Here is a 22,814-nt window from a genome sequence, read left to right on the forward strand (position 1 = left end):
ATTTCTCCAAACAGGACAACTGAATGGCCAATAGGCAAAGAGCTCATCATGACTCATTAGGAAAATGAAAATTTATTAGATACTTCTTCATAAGCCCCCAAATAGCTATAATAAAGACAGCAAGTACAGACTATTAGAACCCTTTTCATTGCTGGAGAAAATGTTTAATGGTACAGGTACAGGTACAGGTACAAAAACAAATAAAACATTGAACATATGTTATAACAAGGATAAACCTAGAAATTGTTACCTAAGTTCAAAAAGCCATTAACAAAGCCAAAAGACCACATACTGTATCACTCAATTATATTCAAGGTCAAGAACTGGCAAAGAACCTGCAGTACCAGGGAACCTCCAGGAAACCTAGAGAAACTGAAGGAATGATAGTAGGGGCTGGGAGACCAGAACTTATGATGGCAATCAGGATGACAGAAATCCCTAAAATTAGGTTTTGATGATGTTTGTGAAACCAGATTCTTAGCCTTCAGGCCCAAAGTTAGGAATTCCAACTTGGGTCTGGCTACTTGCCTCCATATGTTAAATAATACCACAGAGTAAAGAACAGAGAAAGATTATTACATGGCAGCCATGGGAAGACAGCCCTTCAGCACATCTTCAGCTGGCTTCAGAAGTGCAGACATTGGCTTCATAGGAAGATTTGGAGTTATGCGATGAGAAAGGTGTGCAGAGTTAAGGCCGTCTCAGGCCAGAGGTGTAGATGGATTGACCATTACCTCAGTTTTTGCCCTGGAGGAATTCCATGAGAGCTGTTATCACTTTATTACTGGAACTGAAGGGAACAAGGTAGATTCTTGAGTTTGGGACTGCACTCCTTAAGATGATAAGGAGAAGGCATTGGCTGTTTGAGGGCAGTTTGCCTTCCACACAAGATGCTTATCAGTGACTCCTCTCCTTTCCACGAGTCCAAGATGATTGCAGAGGGGCTGCAGCAGGGAATAGCTTAGATCGAGGGCACGGATACTAAGTTGAACTTTTAGTTAATTCACAGGACCCGAAAAAGCATCTTTTAGATTGTCTTTTACATTTACACATTTGAATTGTTAGGCTATATACTTGAATCCATGTAAATAATATGGCATGTAAATAATATGGCATGTAAATAAGAGCTGTTTGTTTGTTTGCCAGTCCTGGGGCTTGAACACAGGGCCTAGGTGCTGTCTTTGAGCTTCTCAGGCTCAATCAAGGCTAGTGCTCTACCACTTGAGTCATGGCACCACTTTCAACTTTTTCTGAGTAGTTTATTGGAGATAAGAGTCTCATGGACTTTCTTGCCCAAGCTAACTTTGAACTACGATCCTCAGATCTCAGCTTCCTGAGTACCTAGGATTATAGGTATGAGCCACCAGTGCCCAGCTAAGAGTTATTTTTGTTTGTTCATTTGTTTTTTGTTTGTTTGTTTTTGTCAGCCATAGGGCTTGAACTCTGGGCCTAGGTGCTGTCACTGAGCTCTTCAGCTCAAGGCAAGCACTCTACCACTTGAGCCACAGCACCACTTCTGTTTTTTCTGGTGGTTTATTGCAGATAAGAGTCGTGCAGACTTTCCTGCCTGGACTGGCTTTGAACCATGATCCTCACATTTCAGCCTCCTGAGTAGCTAGGATTACATCTTTTTTTGGGAGGGGGGGGTCTGGTCATGGGGCCTAAACTCTGGGCCTGGGTGCTGTCCCTCAGCTCTTCAGCTCAAGGCTAGCACTCTACCACTTGAGCCACAGCGCCACTTCCAGCTTTTTTCCTTTTGCTTATGTGGTGCTGAGGAATCGAATCGGGCCTCAGGCATGCAAGGCAAGCGCTCTACCACTGAGCCACCTTCCCAGCCCTACATCATTTTTTTTAAGAAAAGAAATAATAAATCTCAAGCAAATTGCTGAGTGAAAGAAGCTAGCCAGTAAGTTGCATGTTTTAGAAACTTCTGGAAAATGTAAACGAATTCATAGTGACAGAAAGCAGATCTCTAGTTACCATATATGGTAGGGTACGGGGATGAGTGAGGGGGTTATAAGGAGGCAAGGGGAAACTGAGGAACAATGGTTTCACTATCTTGTTTATGAAGATGGTTTCACAATTTACATAAAACACTTTGCCAAGTAACTGCAGTTTGTTGCATGTCAATTACATCTCAGTGAAGATTTCCTAAGAAATTATCACATGGTAATAATGATTTTATTGGGCATTAAAACAAAACAGTTATGCTGGTTCATGCCTGTAATCTTAGCTAAGTCTAAGATTTGAGGATCACAGTTTGAAGCCAGCTTAGGCAGAAAAGTCTGTGAGATGCTTATCTCCAATGAAGCAAAAAGCTAGAAGTAGATCCATAACCCAAGTGGTCGAGTGCCAGTGTTGAGTAGAAAAACCAAGGGAGAGCACAAAGCTTTCCAAGCAAGGAGTTCAAGGCCCAGTACCAATACATACATACATATATACATACATATATACTTTTTTTTTTTTGGTCGGTTGTGGGGCCTGAACTCTGGGCCTGGGTGCTGTTTCTCAGCTCTTCAACTCAAGGTTAGCACTCTACCACTTGAGCCACAGTGCCACTTCCATCTTTTTCTGCTTTTGTGGTGCCGAGGAATCAAACCCAGGGCCTCATACATGCAAGGCAAACACTCTACTACTGAGCCACCTTCCCAGACCCATAATTTATTTTATTTTTATTACTTAAAATGTTATGCACAGGAAAAGCATGGGAATAGAGCAGTGGACATAAATTTTGTATTAGAAAAACAAATATTTAGGATGGAGCTATCTACAGTGTCCTGGTCACTTAAGTAAATGATGCTATGTTAGACTTTGTTGCTGAAAATGGGTTGGAAAGATTCCCCTGTATTAGGTAAGTTCTGCAAGTATACGATAGGCATAAGACATTTTAAAGCAAAGAAAAAATAGTCTGACTAATTCACCACTGAGAAGTTCCATCATTCATGCAAGAACTGTATTCTTTTCCTTTCTTAGAATCGCCCAAAATAAAGATGTACCTTATGATCAACGGGAGAAAGGGAATGCAGAGAAGGGGAACAGAACTGGAGCTAGGAGGGCAGTTCAAACATGAGCTTCTTTGGGGACAATACTGCAATCCTCAGCCAGCCTTGGCTCCACCCATCACTAGGAGCATAGCTAAGGAGCTTGTGGATGTCCCCTGCCCCCTGGTGGACATTTTCAGGAGTGCAGCCCTAGCTCGTGCTTAGGACTGAAAGTGAACTTAGGGATCATGTCCTCTCCTCATTTTTTATTTTGCATGAAGGATCAATGAAAGGATCCATGAAAGGATCTGTCACATCCATGCCAGGGGACCATGCGGAGGCAGGCAGGCACAGGAGAAAGATTATTACAAGGTTTATTAGAGGAGCCATGTTTCCCCCAGAGAGAGAGTAAATGGTGGCCTCCACTATCTAGGTAGCAGCAGGTCCTGGGGATAGGAAGTGAGGTAGATGGCAGTTCAGGTGGGTCTGGGTGGAGAGAGGGAGGGGCCAGCTGTATGGCAGGAACTCCAGGGCAGGCAGGAGCTCAGGTCTGGGTGGAGCTGAGGACCAAAGGTGGACATAATACTTACAGCATGGATCTCTAGTCTTGCACAGATCACACAATGAGCAGAAGTACAAATTTCTAGTTTGTTCTTTTCAGGGTTACTTTAAGGTTGTGACATGTATGATCGAAAATCCTCAAATCACAGGACCATTTAATATAACCCTGTTCTTTCAAACAGCAACCGGCAGAGAAAGGTCTCCAGCTTTGGTGTATTACAAATCACAATGCTTTTCAGAAAAGGACATTCCCTATTCATCTGTCAGGTTCAGTAGGAGTAGGGCTACCCTCTGATGATTTTTTTTTTAACATCACATAGTCCAGAAAAGTTATCTATGGTTTTCACAGATCAGCCTCTGATAGGAAAAAATGCCCAAAAGATAATCGATAATGGTGCCGTAATTACTGGGCAGCAGCTTCTAGATATGGCCTGGCTCCCTTACACCATTCTGGACAGATGCTGCCTTTGCAGCAGGGTTTCTTTGAGTGTACACCCTGTGCCCAGCTTTGTGTTAGGTGTTATGGATATAAAGAAGGGCCCAAAAGAGCCCCAGTCCCATGGGCTTTCCATCAAGTAAGAGTAATTATGGCAGCTAATGTGATTGGAGCATTTACAATGTCAGACAAAAGAATTAAATAACTTCTCATCCTTACCCAAATCCTATAAAGTGTCATCTACTGTTACCCTACTTTCAGCAAGAGTCCATTTGGACCAGAGACAACATAGAGGCAAAAGACAGAAGTATGAAGAAGAGCAACATCTAGACAGGAAACAAGCTCTATGTCTCACTGAAGTCTCCTATGTTCTAAATGTTTTATCTTCATGATATCCTCAGGTATAATAAAGAAGGCTAAAATAAGCAAGCATGCTGTTGAACTGGTTTAAAGTCACCTAACCCATAAATAAACACTGGCTTCAGTCCCACATTTACATATAAACTGCATTTTCTTTTGTAAGTTGATATGTTTGGTTTTTTTAAATTATAAATAAAGGCCTCAGTTCCCACTGACAATTCCACTGACCTGCTAGGAAGATACCTTACCCAAAGTCATTTGGAGAATACATTGTTAGCAACTAATTTCTAGTCTGCATGGGCATTGTTACACAGTTTAGACAAGTTTTTAAAATGATTTGTTGGATTGCACTTAGCCCCTGAGGATTTAGATTACAGCTGTCCCTCAGTATCAATGGGGAAGGGACCACAGACATTGTACTCTAATGATACAATGTCTTTTACACAAAATGACTTAACTTTAATCTTTATCTTCTCAAATACTTTACCTCACTGCCAGTTTACTTAACAATACCTAATGTTTATATAAATAGTTGCTATATTGTATTGTTTAGGGGATAATAAGGAAAAATGTTATTTAGTAAAGATATGTGATTTTTCTTTTTCTTTCTACTATTATTATTATTATTACATTATCATTAGTGCGCGCGCGTGTGTGTGTGTTTTGTGTGTGTGTGTCTGTACTGGGGTTTAAACTCAGAGCCTTGCACTCTTTTTGTGTGTATGTGAAAATACCGTATAGAGGGGTTACAAGAGCCTTGCTCTCTTGCTTGGCTCTTCCCATTCAAGGCTGGTGTTCTACCACTTGAGCCACACCTCCACTTCCAGCTTTTTGCTGATTAATTGGCGATATGATTCTCGTGGATTTTTCTGCCCAGGCTGGCATCAAACCATGACCCTCAGATCTCAATGTCCTTAGTAGCTAGAATTACAATATGAGCTACCAGTCTCTGATCTTGGTTCAGTCTATGGCTGTGTTTCCATGAAGAAGGACTGGCTGTAATTTGTGTTTTCATGTGCAGTCAACATTACTGTTGGCCACTAAAAGATGTTTTCAAAACGTAACCAGGCTTCCCAGAGCTTATGGACTTAAGATTGGAGTTTCATGTGCTATAGCTGCCCCTGCTGGTATTCTGGTAGTGCCAACTTGCAGAGGGAATGGATTGGCAAGCTCATGTGGTCCAAGTCTGCCTGCTTTAAGTACACGGAATGAGCACGGGTCTTAGCCATCTGCTTAGAATGGTGGGGCAGGCTGTGTGCAGATCCAGCACAGCCTGCCATAATGGTCATTCTCAGAGCAGGCTCTGAGAGACCAAGGATCTGGAAAGAAACTCAACATTTTCTGGAGTCACATGATGACATCTTCGTCAGTTAACAAACCTCCTACGAATGTCACGGACTTGGATTGGCAAACCACAAACCTGAGTGTGTGGCATTTGTAAAAATCTTTGGCATTTCTGAAATTATCATTTGCTATCCTCTTACTCTGATTCTACCCAAAGTGATTACAGTGGACCTCAAGATTCCCAGTGATGGCTTTGAATTCATTCCAGCCACGCAGGACTTTTATAACTACACTGAGCCTCTTGCCTCAGTGCCTTTGCATGGGCTGTTCCCTCTAGCTAGAACAAGCTTCTCCCCTCATGCTTTCTCTCAAATCTCTATTCCAAGCCAAGTGTTGGCGACTCCCATGTATAATCCTAGGCTGAGATCTGGGGATTTTTGTTCAAAGCCAATGTGGGCAGAAAAGTCCCTGAGAGACTTATCTCCAATTAACCAGCAAAAAGCAGGAAGTAGAGCTGTGGCTCAAGTAGTAGAACACCCGTATTGAGCAAAGCTAAGGGACAGAGCCCAGATCTTAAATTCAAACCCCAGTACTGGCACTAGAGCAGGAAAAACAAAAACAACTTGGCCTCCTTTCATCCTATATAAAACAGCATGAACCTCTTTAGCCTGCTTTAGTTCTCTTTGGGGCTTCTCTGTTTGATATTGTATTTTTGTTTTGGTTTTGGTTTTGTGCCAGTCCTGGGTGCTTTCCCTGAGCTTTTTTTCTAAAGGAAGTGCTCTTCCATTTGAGCCACAGATCCACTTCTGGCATTTTTTGGTGGTTAATTGGGGATAAGAGTTTCTTGGACTTTCCTGCCCCAGGCTGGCTCAATTTTCATATCTCAGCCTCCTGAGTAGCTAGGATTACAGGCATGAGCCACGTGTGCCAGACTTTGACATTATATTATGCACTTGTTTCATTGTCGCATGTCTACTTGTACCAGGACATTGGCTCATGACAGCAGGAATTCTTTGTTCGTAGATGGAGCCTTAGTACCCAGAACCATGTTTGGCACATAATTGGTGCTCAATAAATACCCATTGCATGTACAGGCTGTTTTCCTCCACGTTTCTTCAGTGAACTTTTCTGGGAATGCAACTTTCTACCAGGATGCACTTCCAACTGAAAACCTCAGCATTTCTCCTTAAACCAGTTTTGTCACTCGCCTAGTCCTTCAATCTCATGTTTCTGGGAAATTACCCAATAGATGTTCTATTACTACACTTTTATTATGAAATTTCCTCCACAACAGTCCTGTCTATTAAAGCCAGAGTTGTATTTCTCTGTGCAGTCAAGAGTTGTTTCTCTGGTTTCTATGGGGCGCTGTTGCTGCTGTGGAAAACAAAAGGTCACCCCTCCCCTTCCCCACTGACTGTCTTTTCCCCAGTCAGTACCTTGGAGCCTCCTGTTGGACATGTGGGTTGTGACTTCCCAACCACTGCAGGTGATGAACTTAACTTGATGGATTGTGGATGGCGCTTTAAGAAAAAATAGAATCAGAAATACCAAGAATGTATTTCTTCGCTTATTTGTTTGGAATATGAACTCAGGGGCTTGCTTTTGCTGGGCTTCCTTGCTCAGCTGGTGCTCTACCACTTGAGCCATGTCCCCAGCTCAATATTTTTCTGGTTAGTTGGAGACAGAATTTCTTGGATATTTATTTCTGCCTAGGCTGGCTTTAACTGTGATCCTCCAGCTCTCAGCCTCCTGAATATAAGCCACTGTCCCCTGGTTGGTTGGTTGGTTGTTTTCAAGATAGGCTCTTGCTAGGTAGCCCAGATTGGCCTCAACTCATCATCTTCCAGCTTTGGCTTCCAGCATCTGGAATTACAGGTGTGCATCACCATACCCAGCTGAAAATGTGTTTTTTGTTGAAACATATGATTTTAAAAGTTTAAAAGCACCATTGTGGACTACATAGGTTTAAAACATTTTTATACTGTTATCTGCCAGCAACACTGCAGTGTGCCTTTATCTGACTCAGAAAGCAAGTGTGCCGGGCACTACAGTGCTCAGCACCTGTACTCCACCTGGCCTCTGCACGCAGAGGCACACTGCACTTCAGCCCTGTGATGATTCAGTCCCATTTTGAGCCATTGCCTGGGAAAGGTTTATGGAAACAGAACTTAAGTAGTGACTGATGCCTGTGATCCTATCTACTCAACAGATCTGAGGATTGGGGTTCAGAGCCAGTTTAACAGAAGTATTAGAGACTCTTACCTCCAATTAAGCAGCAAAAAGCCAGAAGTAGAAGTAAGGTTCAAGTAGTAGAGCACCAGCCTTGAAGGAAAAAGACAAGCAAGAGGACAAGGTCCTGAGTTTGAGACCCAGTACTGCCATGTGGGCGGGGGAGGGCATGTGTGCACATGTGCGCGCGCACACACACACACATTATAGCCAATACCTACCTGATCAGAGGTCTCAAACCTTTCCCTTAGAGCATGTACTAAAGGTGGCTTGCAAATGTGAATCCTTCCTCTGTCGCTTTGGGATGCACAGGTCTCCTGCATCTCAGAAGCATCTTTCTTAGTCACCTGGGAGCCATTCATTTAAAGAAACTATCAGGAACTGTCTACCAGTCACTGTGGGAAGATAAAACCCCCACTTGGATAGCTTCCAGCTAACAGAGAGATGCAGTGGGCCTCTGTTTGTTGACCCAGACCCACTCTCTATAATTCTTTACATCTTGAGCTTCCCTCCCTCCTCCTCCCTGTTCCCTTCAGAGGCCCAATAGCCACTGTACAAACCGGAGCACAACTCTCCCTGATAACAGCAGTTACTAAACAGAACCTGTTGGCACTGCTCTGGCTAATGTCTGACTTGGTTCATCTTTAACAGCACATTCGTGCACATGCGTGTACACACGTGGATACACACACACGCCTAAAGACAAATGCTGCTCCTCAAGATAGCGATCATCCCCACTGCCCCGTGTTGTTGCTTTCTCTGTTCGTTTCCTGTGTCATCTCGGGTCAGCAGTGAGGTCTTGCCTAATTGTTCCAGTCTAGTTTTTGGTATTCTTTGGGAAATAAAGTGAGGAGTTGAGTACAGGACAAGAGTTACGGCTTACTGTCCAACTCTGTTCCCTCAGAGAGTTTCTTCCTTTGCTGTCAAACTCAGAGGAGCTGGGCAGTGTCACTGGGGCGTGAGAAAGATGTCTTATACCCAGGAGGCAATGCTCCCTTACTCCATGCCCAGCTTTAACTTGCTTAAAAGGATTATAGCTAGGTTGGGCACTAGTAGCTCACGTCTGAAACCCTGGCTACTCAAGAAGCTGCAATCTGAGGCTCTTGGTCCAAAGCCAGCCTAGGCAGAAAAATCTGTGAGTTGCTTATCTCCAATTAATTAGCAAAGAGCCAGAAGTGGAGGTGTGACTCAAATGGTAGAGTACCAGCCTTGAGTGGAAAAGCTAAGCAGGAGCATGAGTTCAAACCCCACAACTGGCACAAACATAAATAACAAGCATATAGCCAAAACACCATAGCTTCTTTTGCTTTTGCTTTTTTTCTTGAACCCTCTAAAGTTAGAAGCTAGACACACCATAGGCTGGGGAGAGGTGGGGGTGGGGGGGGTTGGAAGGGAAGGATTGCAATCCAGGCATGGAGATAAGATCTCTAGGTTTTCTAGGCTTGGAGATCCCAGGGGATGCAGCAGGGGAGGGCTCTAGGTAGGTGATGTCTGGGAATTGCTTTCAAGGTAGCCTGTTATACAGAAATAAATAAAAAGCAGACATCCAAGTATGCACTAAGAAAAGGAAAATCACAGGTTGGAAACAAGACTTACAACTCAGAAATCAAAACCTAAAAGGGAGCCAGGCATGGGTGGTTCACACCTGTATTCCTATCTACTCAGGAGGCTGAGATCTGAGGTTCACGGTTCAAAGCCAGCCCAGGCAGGAAAGTCCATGAGATTCTTATCTCCAATTAACCACTAAAGCTGGAAGTAGAGCTGTCACTTAAGTGGTAGAGCATTAGCCCTGGGGGTGGGGAGCTCAAGGGCAGTGACCAGGCCCTGATTTCCAGCCCCAGGACTGACACTAATTAATTAATTAATCACCCTTAAAGGAAACACCTGTAAGAAGAGGGCAGGCAAGCCAGTGGATGAAGGTCATACACATGGGCTGTGGATGAAGGTCATACACTTGGGCTGGTGAAGTCTGTTCTGAGAGACAGTGTGGAAAAGCTGTCTCCTGTTGTTCTCCATAAGCAAAACTTGGTTAATCTTATCCTTGGATTTGAACTAAACCCTCCTAAATCAACTGAAATATTTTACATTTCTACCTCCTAATTTGTGTTCAAATAGTATTTATTTATATCAACCAAAAAGAAGCAAAAATGACCATCTAATGACGACACATTCTCATCCATTCCATACATACTTTATTGAATAAATAAAAACTTTATCTTTTTAATATATAAACAACAATCTTACTGTGAACACTTAAAAAATGTAACCTCGGATGCATTGGCATGTTAAGTTGAAGAAATCCCTTTGTACAATTACTTAAAGATAACTTAAAAATACAACCTTGTATAACCAAAATAGTTAAAGGGTTGGTTTTGCCAAGTGTTGACTGTCTAAACCTACACCAATCAATAATGGTAGAAGTGGTAGAATCTTGTAGAAAGCATATTTGAGACCAATGTAGATTTTCAGAAAAGTTGACTCTCCATAAAATCTAAGAGGAAAACACAATTCACCAACTCCAAATTACAATTTGTGTAAGAAATTCCATGGCTGTCTATTCTCACTGAAAAAAACTCTACTGTGTACTTTTAAGTAAATAACCAACAATAGGACCTCAAGGAGTTTTATAAACAAACAAAGTTAAGTTTCCCAGCTGCAAAAGAATGGTAATTGTACTTCCCTGAGAGTACAGTGTGATTTGAATTCAAGGGTACTCAGTGTGTGTGTATGTGTTTTTGGTAACCATTGAGCCCAGAGAAGATGAAGCTAAGAAGACAAAGTTTCTCTGTTGGGGTTTGGGTGAGCTTGGCCCCCCCTACCTTTTGCAAATCAACCTTAGCAAATGTGGTCCACTTGACTTCAGCTACAGTCTCCACTCCACTGCAGTCTTGAGCCTCATTCTTTTTATTTGTGTGTGTGTGTGTGTGTGTGTGTGTGTGTGTGTGTGTGTGTGTGTGTGTGTGTGTGTATACAGTACTGGTACTTGAACTCATGGCCTGGGCATAAGGTTTAGCTTTTTTACTCAGGGCTAAAGCTCTACCACTTGAGCCACAGCTCTACTTCTAGCTTTTTTGCTGGTTAATCAGTGATAAGAGTCTCTTGAATTTGTCTGCCCCCGCTGGCTTTGAACTGAGATCCTCAGATCTCAGCTTCCTGAGCAGCTGGTATTACAGGCATGAGCCACCAGCATGTGGCTTTAAAAAAATCTTTAAAAAAAAATCAGTCATGGGGCTTGAACTCTGGGCCTGGGCACTGTCCCTCACCTCTTCAGCTCAAGGCTAGCACTCTGCCACTTGAGCCATGGCACACTTCCAGTTTTCTAGTGGTTTATTCAAGGTAAGAGTTTCACAGACTTTCACTGACTTTCCTGCCTGGACTGGCTTTGAAATACGATCCTCAGATCTCAGCCTCCAGAGTAGCTAGGATTACAGGCATGAGCCACTGGCACCTGGCTAAAAGATCTTAAGTGTATTTGTTTCCTACCTCATGACATTACTGAGAATCCTTATATCTTAAGTATAAGTCGCTGTGATTTTACCACAATTCGTTTGCTTACATCATATTATAAAACTCAGAAACAGCATTTCATTTATACATCTAGAGATTCTGAGATTCTGAACCAATGTGATCATTCAAATCTTACATTCAGTACCAGGTTCATAACTCAGACCTTAAATCCTGTCTTTCCCTGTGTAGGCTTGAGGAGCTCAGAGTTTGCTGGTTGGTATCAAAGGACAGCCATCTCTTATTAGTAGAGGCTCTCTGTGTGTGCCATTATGTTGTCATAGGATTTCCTCTTTTAAGAGTCTCTTAAGTTGGGTGCCAGTAGTTCAGGCCTGTAATCCTAGCTACTCAGGATGTTGAGATCTGAGGATCCTGATTCCAAGCCAGCCTTGGCAGACAAATTCACAAAATTCCTATCTCCAGTTACCCACCAAAATGACAACAGTGGAGATGTGACAAGGTAGAGATCAGAAAAAGCCAAGTAAGAGCATGGGACCCTGAGTTTAAGCCCTAATACACACACACACACACACACACACACACACACACACACACACACACACACGTGCATGCACGTGCACACGTGCGTGCGCACAGAGAGAGAGAGAGAGAGAGAGAGAGAGAGAGGAAGAAGGAGGAGGAAGAGAAGGAGGAGGGAGGAGGAAAAGGGGAGAAGGGGGAAGAGGGGGAGGAGGGGGAGGAGGGAGAGGAAGCAGTAGCAGCAGCTCTTCCCTAAAGTAGCATTTGGACTAAAACTGATTTTTCCTGTCACTCACAGATGGCTTCTAATCAAGATCTTGAAGAGACAAAACATGTAAGTAGTCAAGTTAGTCCCAAGGGGATCCCTTGCTAAACAACCAAGACTTGTACTCATAACTTTATGTGCATCTTATTTTTAGCTTGAAGAAAAGAAAGATATTCAGTAGTGGCCTCCTTACCCATTTTGAGTGTCTCTACAGCTGGGATTTGTCATGCACTGCTGTTCCTGAGTCTTGCTGAAGTTGCTTCAGTTGAAGGTTATTAATGCTAGAATCATCATATAATTCTAAATGTTTGCATTTAGCTTCTTTTCATAGCTCAAAGCATTTCACATACCAACATGCACTTCTATTTATCTTAACCACCTAAGTATAAACTGAACTAAACTTTCCACTATGTCCCCCCAACATGAGATAAAACTCCATGAAGATAATTAAAATCATACAATGAAAATAAAATACCTTGGGTAATACATTTACTGTATTTTTAACTACAGCCTACAAAACACGATCTCTTAACCTATTTCTTCACTTCAAGAATGAGAATGCATTTCCAATGAGCTCATTGGAAAGCTCTTCACTTAGAACGAAGGGCAGTTTCTGTTCTTTGAGTCAAATTGAGCCAAGCTGACCCAAAACCCAAAGTGAAGGATTTAGAGGATCCTGGCAACTAAAGTTCTTGGAGGGCCTAGAACACAGACCCAAATCACTATCTAAATCCCAGAATGTACACCATCTCTGCCGTAGCCAACCAGGTTCACACTTAAAAACAAAACAGTAAGCTGGGCACCACTGGCTCACACCTGTGATCCTAGCTACTCAGGAGGCTGAGATCTGAGGATCACAGTTTGAAGCCAGCCCAGACAGGAAAGTCCATGAGACTCTTACCTCCAATAAGCTATTCAGAAAAGGCAGGAAGTAGTGCTGTGGCTCAAGTGGTAAACTTCTAGCCTTGAACACAGAGAGGCTCATAGACAGTGCTCAGGCCCTAAGTTCAAGCCCCAGGACCAGCAAGAACAAAAAATGAAACAAAAAATCAGTAATTTGAACCTCTTGTCTCAACAGTACAACATTAAGAGGCAGGTCACCAGAGTTACAGGGAAGGTCATTCTGTCCAGCAGTGATAGTTCTCATCCAAAATGGGCTTCAAAAACAGAGGTTTGCATGTGGGGAAGAACAAAGAGTAAGAATTTTAGCTTGTTCAAAGCAAACATGCCTTTCCAAACTGTCCCCCACAGGCCTAGACGATGGAAGAGTCTATGAAATGCTCTTGAAATGGGACCCAAAGTCTCCAGGGTGAAAGATTTCCTATGGCTTATCTATAAGGGATAGAAGGAAGAAAAGAAAAGAAAGAGAAACATGTATTTTCTCTGTCTTGCTGAGTGAATCTTGAGAGGAGATTTGCGAGAACAAGTCATTGGCCAAATTTAGGGTTTGCTTTTGTGTTTCTAAGTATGGTGGGAAGGACACTGGCTTTAAAATGGAAAAAAACCTTCATGCAGACTAGCTTAGGTATTTGCTGAGTGATCTGGTCCACATTTCTTAGCCTCTCTGAAACTCAATTTTCTTATCTGTAAAGCACGAGTGGTAATATCCAGGAACCAGGTACTTTAACCTTGGCTAAGCTGAATAGGTTTCTATGGGAAAGTGCCAGGCATTAGAACCAGGGTAGGCAGGTGCTTTTCCTCCTGAGGTAGCTCGTGTGAACATTCCTGTGTGGTTTCCTAGGTGCCCCACAGCAAGCCGGGGGCACCTCCTGTCACACAGACACTGCTCCTGGCACAATCCTCCGGATGTGGGTGTATGACTTCCTGATTGTGACGCTGCCATGGTGCGACACTCCCCGGGGCAACACGCACTCCTCTGTCAGTTTCTGGGCCTCAGGGTCCCAACACAACACAGTGGCAATGACCTCATTCTTCTCGTCCCTCCCACCGGTGATGTAGAGCCGGTTGTTGCAGGGTGCGATGCCGCAGCTGGCCCGCTCGTGGCTGAGCTGCGTCACCAGGCACCAGCTGTCTTCCAGGGGGCTGTAGGCATACAGCGCTCGCATAGCCCCACCTGGAGAGGAAGAGCACACACAGTGGGCATCCGAACATCTTTCTAGTTCTCCTCCCCTTTAACCTGGAGAATTCTACCTCTAGTAAGGTCAGACCTTCCATCTTGCCAAGAGAAGCATAGATTGACCTAGAAAATCAGAGTAAATCATGAGGAAACAGCAAGTTGCCAGTGTGGAGACACTTCACAAAGTCCTTGAAATTCCATAGCCAGATGTGAACTGGGTTCAAAGGACACCTGGCTTAACATGGCTGATAAAATGAATCTGGAAGAAACACTAGCCAATGCCTCACATAGTCTTGGTCTAGAAAGCACGATGAATACCAAGGCCATGTGGTAAAAGAAGGCATCAGAAGGACCATGCACATGAGGCATCTGGCAGAGGCTGCTCACAGCTGCCATCCACCCCTTGTAGATAGGAGTGGCATCTCTTTGTAGCTGAGCATGATTTGGGATAGTTGCCCATCTTGAGAAGTAGACCTTTGAAGCAAACACATGATAGAAATGTGAAGCAAGAAGAGAAGTATTTTCTTTCTTAATCTGTTCCAGTGTTTTGCCTCCAAATGTCTTCTCTGATTGACTCTGATTATTCACTAAAGTTATTTATTTTCTGGCATCTCCTTAATCAGTAGTTCTCAATCCTGGCTGCACATTAAAATCACCAGGAGTCTTTTAAAATACAGTTATATTGTTCTGTAGCATGTTCCATTCTGATTTCACTGGTCTGGGGGTAAGACTCAGCTACCATATTTTTGTAAAAAGCTCCTTGGTGACTCTAATGAGTAGTCAGAGAGCTCTCATCCTTAACAATTATGCTCCAACTGTGGTCTGACTGACCAGACTTCCCTCCCAACTAAATACGACTTTTCAGACTCACTAAAGCAAGCAAGGAGAAGGAAATTCCCATGGCCACAAACTAAGACATATTGATGGCTTCCATTTCAATTTATATGTATTTGCTAAAGTCTGGAATATAGCTTTGCTTTTATTCCTATTCTGAACCACAGCATCCATCTGCTTTGCATGGCTATTTTGCCTCCAAGACTTCAAGGGAAATTCCAATAGGGCCTGAACCAAACCCATCTTTTTTGTCTTTTCAGCCCCACCCACAACATTCAAGAGTTCTCAGACTACCTTTTCTGGCCAGGTGCTGGTAACTCATTCCTATTAACCTAGATACTTAGGCAGCTAAGATCTGAGGACTGTAATTCCAGGCCAGCCAAGGCAGGAAAGTCTGTGAGACTCTTTGACCATCAAAGCCAGAAGTGGAGCTGTGGCTCAAGTGGTAGAGCACCAGCCTTGAGAACAAAAAGCTCAGGATCCATCCAGACCCTGAGTTCAAGCCCCAGGACCAACACACACACACACACACACACACACACACACACAGAGAGAGAGAGAGAGAGAGAGAGAGAGAGAGAGAGAGAGAGAATAACACTTATCTAAATTCCCACTTGACTGCACAAGTAAAGTACTCAAATGAAGAAGAAGCTATCACTCACCAACAACATAGATTCGGTCCTGGAAACTCACTGCATTGATACATTTAGCTTCTACTGGCATGGCTGACTTCAAACTCCATTTATTGGTGGAAGGGTCATAACACTGAGTCTTGTCTGTGGCCAGTTTTCCGTTGGGCCCACCCCCAATCACATACAGCTTTTTCTTGTGGCTGGTAGCTGCGAAGGAACTGACATGGACCAGGAGGGGTGCAGCCTGAAGAAGCACAGGGCACAAGAAGAAGCTATCAGTCATGCTGCCTTGGTTGGAGTGTCTCATAGGACACACACTCTATTCCAGGTTGTTCTCAAGTTCAAATCTTTTCTATCCATATTAGAGCAAATCCCAGCTTTGGGGAGATTAAGACTCAGTCATTATAGGAACAACCTGGAAATGAAGAGGTAAGATCACTTCCCTTTTCTCCACTACAATTTACACTGCAGGTTGCATTGCTAGCAATCTGCATGCAGACATGAAAATAGTTCTTCATCAAAATGAAAATAAATAAGGGGTAGCTTCTCATTATGACCAAGTGACTTTGGACTTATAAACAGCATAGCAAAAGGATCCTCAGATATCTAGTATGGACAGAAACAGGATAGAAGGTACCTGAGTAAATGGAAAATAAGCCAGAAAATAGGACTAAGAGATCTACCATCTCAGATCAGCCTTCCCTCCACACCTGGGGCTCTAGCCAGGACAAAACAGTGACCCCACAGATCCCCACCCTCTGGAAGGATGTTGTTACTGTAACTTGATCAGCAATGCTGGATCCATGGCTCCTAGGAGGGGGGAAGATCAGAGCTGCCCAAATGTCTCCCATGGAAGCAGAACAATCAGAAAGGTAGTAGCAACCATAAGCAGGTGCCTTTGTTTAAATTTTAAGCTTTGAAATACAAAACAGAGTTGCTTATTCAAAATAATCTTCCATACCTCTGACCAGCAGTTGTGGAAAGGATCATAGGTCTCCACATTGTTGATCCGCTGTAAGCCATCGAAACCACCGATCACATAGACCTTACCACCCAATACCACCATCTTATGCCTCCAGCGGCCTATGTTTAAATACTCAATCTGAATCCATTTGTTGATTGAAGAATTATATTTCCAAACATCATGCTGTGTTTCTTTGCCACCTAGAAGAGATTAAACATTTAAGAAGCACTCAAAGGTGTCACAAATACAGCTTCTCCCAGCATTTTCCAAAATGTAAAAGTGCTAGTGAGAATTCAGAGAAGTAGCTAAGTAAGCCAGGTTCAGAGAACGTTTCAGAGAGGATGGCCCCTGCTGTGTGTGTAGGTGAGGGCCAGAAGGAGGCAGGACTGTTTGTGTGCCCACAGGGACTGGGAAGAAAGGCTGGATGGGAATGATAGGGCCTTGGCCAGCTGGAAAATTAAAAGACAGCTTAAGTTCTGTATTTACTTAAACTTTTTTTTAATAAATAGAGAAACAAGTTTAGGCCAAGCACTGGTGACTCACGTCTGTAATCCTAGCAATGGAGGAGGCTGAGATCTGAGGATCATCATGATTTGAAGCCAGCCTAGGCAGCAATCTCTAAGACTCTTATGTCCAAGCAACCAGAAAAAAAAAAGCTGGAAGCAAAGCTGTCACTCAAGTGTTAGAATGCTCATTTGAAAAAGCCAAGGGACAGCACCAGAGTTCAAGTCCTGGTGCCAGCACGCGCACATGCACACACACATGCACACAAGAGAGAGAGACTGAGAGAGAGAAAGAGAGAAAGGAGAGAGACAGAGATTTTACAAAATTCAACATTGTTTGGTTCATATCTCTGATCTAGATAAAAATATATGGGGAGCCTGTCCTATTTTTAAGTTAATTTCATTCTGAAAGTATGAGATGCTCATAATAGATCTTTCAAGCGTAAAGTTGTCAATATTTTCTTTACGACAATCATCTTAATAAGCAGAAAATGTATAACTCAGCACCTAGGGACCCAAACAAAGAAGAGCTGCTTGTTGGGATCACTTTAACAAAAATATTTTAACTGCTTTGCATTCTTATTGTTCTCCATTAGCCTACAGCACCACTAACTACTTAGTGCAAAATACTAGCATTTTCAGAATTATAAATGTTCACTAAATGGGCAAAGACCATTGACAAAGTTTCATGTCATGGGTGTTTCCTAGGGTTGGAACTCAGGAGTGGACTATCTAGGTCAAAGGCACATGTACATGATGTGTGTGTGTGTGTGTGTGTGTGTGTGTGTGTGTGTGTGCACGCACGCCAATATTAGGGCTTGAACTCAGGGCCTGGGAGCTGTCCCTTAGCTTTTTCACTCAACATTGACATTCTACCACTTGAGCCACAGCTCCACTTTTTGCTGGTTAATTGGAGATAAGAGTCTCACAGACTTTCCTTTGGAGCTGGCTTTGAACTGTGATCCTCAGATCTCAGCCTCCTGAGTAGCTAGAGTTATAAGAGCCACTGGCCCATGGCTTTAGGCAATTGTCAACAGTAATAAACTTCCAAGAAACATTGGATAAAAAACAATTTAATGTATCAGGTTTGACTACCTCTTTTTCTAAACTTCTAAACTTTATTCTTTCAGAATAAAAAAACAGTGTTTTAATTGTGAAAAATAAGGAAGAATGAAGAAAGAGGCTTTCCTTATCAAAAATTAAAACATGGGGATGGGAATGTGGCTTAGTGGTAGAGTGCTTGCCTTGCATGCATGAAGCCCTGTATTTGATTCCTCATTACCACATAAACAGAAAAAGACAGAAGTGGTGCTGTGGCTCAAGTAGTAGAGTGATAGACTTGAGCTAAAAGAAACTCAGGCCCTGAGTTCAAGCACCAGGATTGGCAAAAAAAAATTAAAATATGCCCCTAAAGCTATTATAATGAGAAGTATAGAATAGACATATGGCTTAAGCAAACTTATCAATTAAAAATACAGAACTGGTAAAAACATATAGATATAGAAATCATTATAAACATTACTGGAACAATTGGTATTATTTGGCAAAAAGAAGTCAGAGATTTATTTCACACTACATTTAAAATAAAATCCAAATATAGCTGTTATCAAAGTAACTGAAGAATATAGGAGACTATCTCAATTTTAGGAATAGAAAAGTTTTCTTAGCATGACATATAACTCATCATAGGAAAAAATGACTGTAAATATCAATCAAAGTTGATCTCCCATAATCTGGGAGAGAGCATATGTGACCCAAAAAATAAAGCAGATGTAATAAGAGCTCAAAATATTAGTAAGTTAGTAAAATTAAAATGGTACAGATAAACTGCTGTTATTTACTTTCTTTTCTCTATACCATTTGAATCTTCTATAACAATTAAAGATATTTCTACTAGATAGAACTATAACCTAATCAATGGCATGAACGCATCAGAATAAGAGCTGGCCTACCTTTGATTCTGGAGAACACTGGCTATGGAAAGCCATCCTTCCCAGACAATTTTAAATTGGAGAAGACCCACTAAGGGCAGGGAATTCCAGACTTGGCTCAGCACCTAGCTTGGGTAGTTATATACAGCGTCTCTGAGCCTCCATTTTCTTTTATCTTAAAACATCTACCTTACCTTGATAGGAAAAGCAAGAATGTGAATGCTATTAAAGCTATTCACTTTCTATACAGTAAAGGTGATTTAAATTATGCAAATACTTATCAAGCATGAGGCACAAAGAGATCAGGCACAAAGCTAGGTGCTGAGGAGATAGTGTTAACTCTCTTGGCACTTTGGGAATAAAGTAATTATAAATATTAAGCAATAATTCAGAAGTAAAAAAAAGTTCTTTTTTTAACACTACTTCAGTGGGCTTCTGAAGTATATAAATGTGTGACTAATAAATCTGAGAGGGAGTCAGGCTTGGAGAAAGGCCAGACCTTTCATTCACTATTGTATTTCCAGACCTAACTCAGTACCCTATGCAGAGATCAACTGAGGTCTAACTTCCCTATCTTCTTTCTCCATGAAGGGCCTAGAGCATGCTGCTCACTCTTTCGTGTTTATTATGTAATAATTCATTCTCTGAGCTAAGAAATAACCACCTGGGCTCCTGGTTCCATAAAAACCCAGAGCTGGGCCATTGCCAACTCACAGTCATCTTGCAGGACGGTCACCTAGCTGGCACTTGGGAAAATGCGAGGGCTACCGAGGACTGGCTTTGGCTTCACATGGCTCCTGCTTACCTGAGATGTAGACCTCATTTTTTAATGTCACGCATGCAAATTCCACCCACTTCTTATTCTCATTCTCCAGCTCATGCTCTGTCAGTGGGAGTTTGGCCACCTCCAGGCGGCTGCGCCTCAGGGGGTCCAGGCAGGTTACCTCAGCCACAAATCGTTCATCCTTCGTGCAGCCACCAATGATCATGAACACCTCCGACTGGAACTCGTGCATCCTGGGCTTGGTGCGCTCCGAAATAATCTGGAAACCAATGGTAAAGATATATAGGCCTGGGGTCACAAAACACAATGAGGCGGAGCTCAGACTATGGAGCAGGACGGAGCAGGTGCCAGTTACCAAGGTGATGTTGCCTCCTTGAGCATCAGTTTCATCATTTATATAATGAGGATTTGACTAATTTAATTAATACTAATTTAGTATTAACTACCTCATCTGTCATGAGGATTTAGTGGGATAGTATGTAGAGTGTTTGGCCTGGGGCTGGGGGTGTAGTAGGCTCCAGCTCTATGCTATTTGAAGAAACCAGGGACTCTGCTATTAAATGCATTTCCTGCCTCTTCCCTCCTAACCTAGTCTACAACCTTAAATCCTGGAATGGAATTGCATGCTGGGCTATTTCTCCCTCATTTCAATTTCTTCATTACCTCTCATACTTTGTTAACCACCAACTTTTTCTAAAAAGAGAAGTCTTTAACAGTGACCTATAGTGCGTTCGGAAAAATAAGAACAAAAAAGGTATCCGGGTGTAGCCAAGGAGGCTGGAGTCCAGTCCTAACATCAAGCATGTGACTCTTCAGAGCCTTGAGCAAAAATATCTCCTACCACAGGCATTTGGACCCAAGAGATTTGAAGGTCAAATACATCATGATCACCATTACCTCTGGGCCTGTCACTTTGGGGACATGATACACATCTGTAGAATGCCTGTTATTGGCTCCATGCCATCAGGTTGTTGTGAATATTCAAGAGCCTTGAAGTAAAAGGATGAGCAGGACACTTGTCACATAACACAGTGTTTACCATATTGGCCTGTCTATAGGCAAAGTAGTAGGTGTTAGCTGGGTATTGCTAGAAAAGGAAGGGCAGCCTCCTCCTGAACCATCCATCTCCTGGACTCATTTAGAAAGTTCTTGTGGCCATGATAATGGGAGACAGAAAGGTTGTATCTACTTCTCAGATGATCAAAACAACCACTTTCTCCTACAAAGTTAGACTGATCTAACAGAGTTTTGGGTTTTTTTAGTTGTTTTTGTTTTCTTTACTCACAAATGTTGATAAATACATTGTGGTAGCAAAGACTGAGTCCTCAAGATGAAAATCTGAGCAAAGGCCAAAATCCAACCAATACCCAACCTTTACTTTTCCATGCATTTTTGTTTATTATCTGTTTTTTTCTGTTGTCTAACAGCCATATGTGGTCAATTTCACATCCTCTATTCTTGAGGCTGGACCATGGCTGTACCTCTCCCAGAAAGAATCACCAGAAAGGGTTGTCTGTGGCAGGACAAATCCTTACCGGTGGGCTTAACCCGGGGGCATCAACAGTTGAAAGGCCACCAGAGAAGAGGCTGGAGACAATGGAGTGGTGGTTGGTCCAGAAACTCAAAGGCACCCCATCAGCAGGACAAATCAAGACATTCAGTTCCTATCAAGACATACTCTGACACTCTTCAGCTTTCTCTCCAGCTATGAGTCAAGTGCCTGTCTCTAAGCTTCTCTTCCCCATTGCTAAATCACAACCTCCAGTCTGGTCCTCTTTCAGAGGGGATTTTGGTGCCACAAAGAAATGCTTAAGAGCACAGCACAAGCCTTCAAACACTGGTTCCCTTGTCTGAGGACCAGGCCTCAGCCTCCTCCCTGCAGCTTCCATTTTTCCACATCTGCTTTCCTGTGTCAAGAGCCTGAGGGTCACTGGGGTACCTGAACTAGCCATGATCTTTCCTCCTGACTCGTGAGCTGGCATCTTGTTCTTTGATTCTGTCTGTACAATACCCTTCTTCTGCCAAAATTCTTGGGTTCCTGCCTGCCTGGATCTTCCTAAGATACCTACTCCTTTCCCATGCTGCCTGTCCCATTCACTTAGCCTTTAAGCCATTACACATTATTATACATTGCAAGGGCACTCTAAACCCTTCTTAAGATGTCATTTCTCACTTTTCATACTTGCTCCCATAATTCTTTATCTACCCATCACAGCCTTTATAATTTATCATGAGGTCCCTGATATCAGAAACAGCTTTTTTTTTTCCTTTAATGGTTCCTCTGCCACAAGAACAAGACCTTGGGACTGTGGAATTCTTTAAAAGTGAGTGAATGAGTGAGTGAGTGAATGAATGAATGTATGCACCTCCACAATGGTTGCAGTACACCTGCTGCCTCCTCATAGTCATACCTGATGTAATTCCTTCCCCACTGTTCTAGAGCTGGCCTGACCACTAGATTACAGAGCAAGCGGTGATTCACCAAGCTATCAAAGTCCTGATAGCTCCCATCTTGTCTTAGATCACTTGCTTTAGGGGAAATCAAAAATGAAAAACTCCAGCCAAATCCAGCATATTACTGATGCCTCCCAACAGTCCTGTGAGTGAGTTGAAGTGGATCCTTGAACCCTATTTGAATGTTGAGGGTTGGAAAGGTGGCTCAGTGGTAGAGTGCTTCCCTTGCATGCATGAGGCCATGCATGCAAGTACCACATAAGCAGAAAAAGCCAGAAGTGGCGCTGTGGCTCAAGTGATAGAATGCTAGCCTTGAGCTAAAGAGCTGAGGGACAGCACCTAAGCCCAGAGTTCAGGCCCCACAACTGACAAAACAAAAACAAAAACAAAAATAAACAAACAAAAACAAACATTGAGACCACTGTAGCTCAGACAATAGATTAACTGAAACTTGGTAAGAGACCAGGGGCCAGAACCAACCATATAAATCTTGGATCTAAAGTGCCTAAATTTCTTTCACTCAGAACTCATGAGA

The 22,814-nt window shown here is 42.7% G+C and overlaps 1 protein-coding gene across 2 annotated transcripts in view; it reads right to left on the reverse strand.

Annotated features, from left to right (window-relative positions):
• Klhl6 (kelch like family member 6) overlaps positions 1-22,814 on the reverse strand; it is a 61,695-nt gene that overhangs the window by 2,562 nt on the left and 36,319 nt on the right. Inside the window, exons 4-7 of one of the 2 annotated variants that reach the window (XM_070029677.1) lie at positions 19,847-20,084; positions 16,605-16,807; positions 15,674-15,887; positions 10,750-14,174 (exon numbers count right to left, since the gene is read on the reverse strand). In XM_070029677.1, the coding sequence (XP_069885778.1) occupies positions 13,873-14,174; positions 15,674-15,887; positions 16,605-16,807; positions 19,847-20,084 (957 nt within the window). In that variant the 3' untranslated portion in view covers positions 10,750-13,872. Of the gene's footprint in view, positions 1-10,749; positions 14,175-15,673; positions 15,888-16,604; positions 16,808-19,846; positions 20,085-22,814 lie in introns of those variants that run through there. The other variant, XM_070029678.1, reaches the window with a different exon arrangement.

The sequence above is a fragment of the Dipodomys merriami genome, unplaced genomic scaffold, assembly GCF_024711535.1.
Source record: "Dipodomys merriami isolate MVZ:Mamm:240054 unplaced genomic scaffold, mDipMer1.0.p SCAF_2, whole genome shotgun sequence".
Classification (NCBI taxonomy): domain Eukaryota; kingdom Metazoa; phylum Chordata; class Mammalia; order Rodentia; family Heteromyidae; genus Dipodomys; species Dipodomys merriami.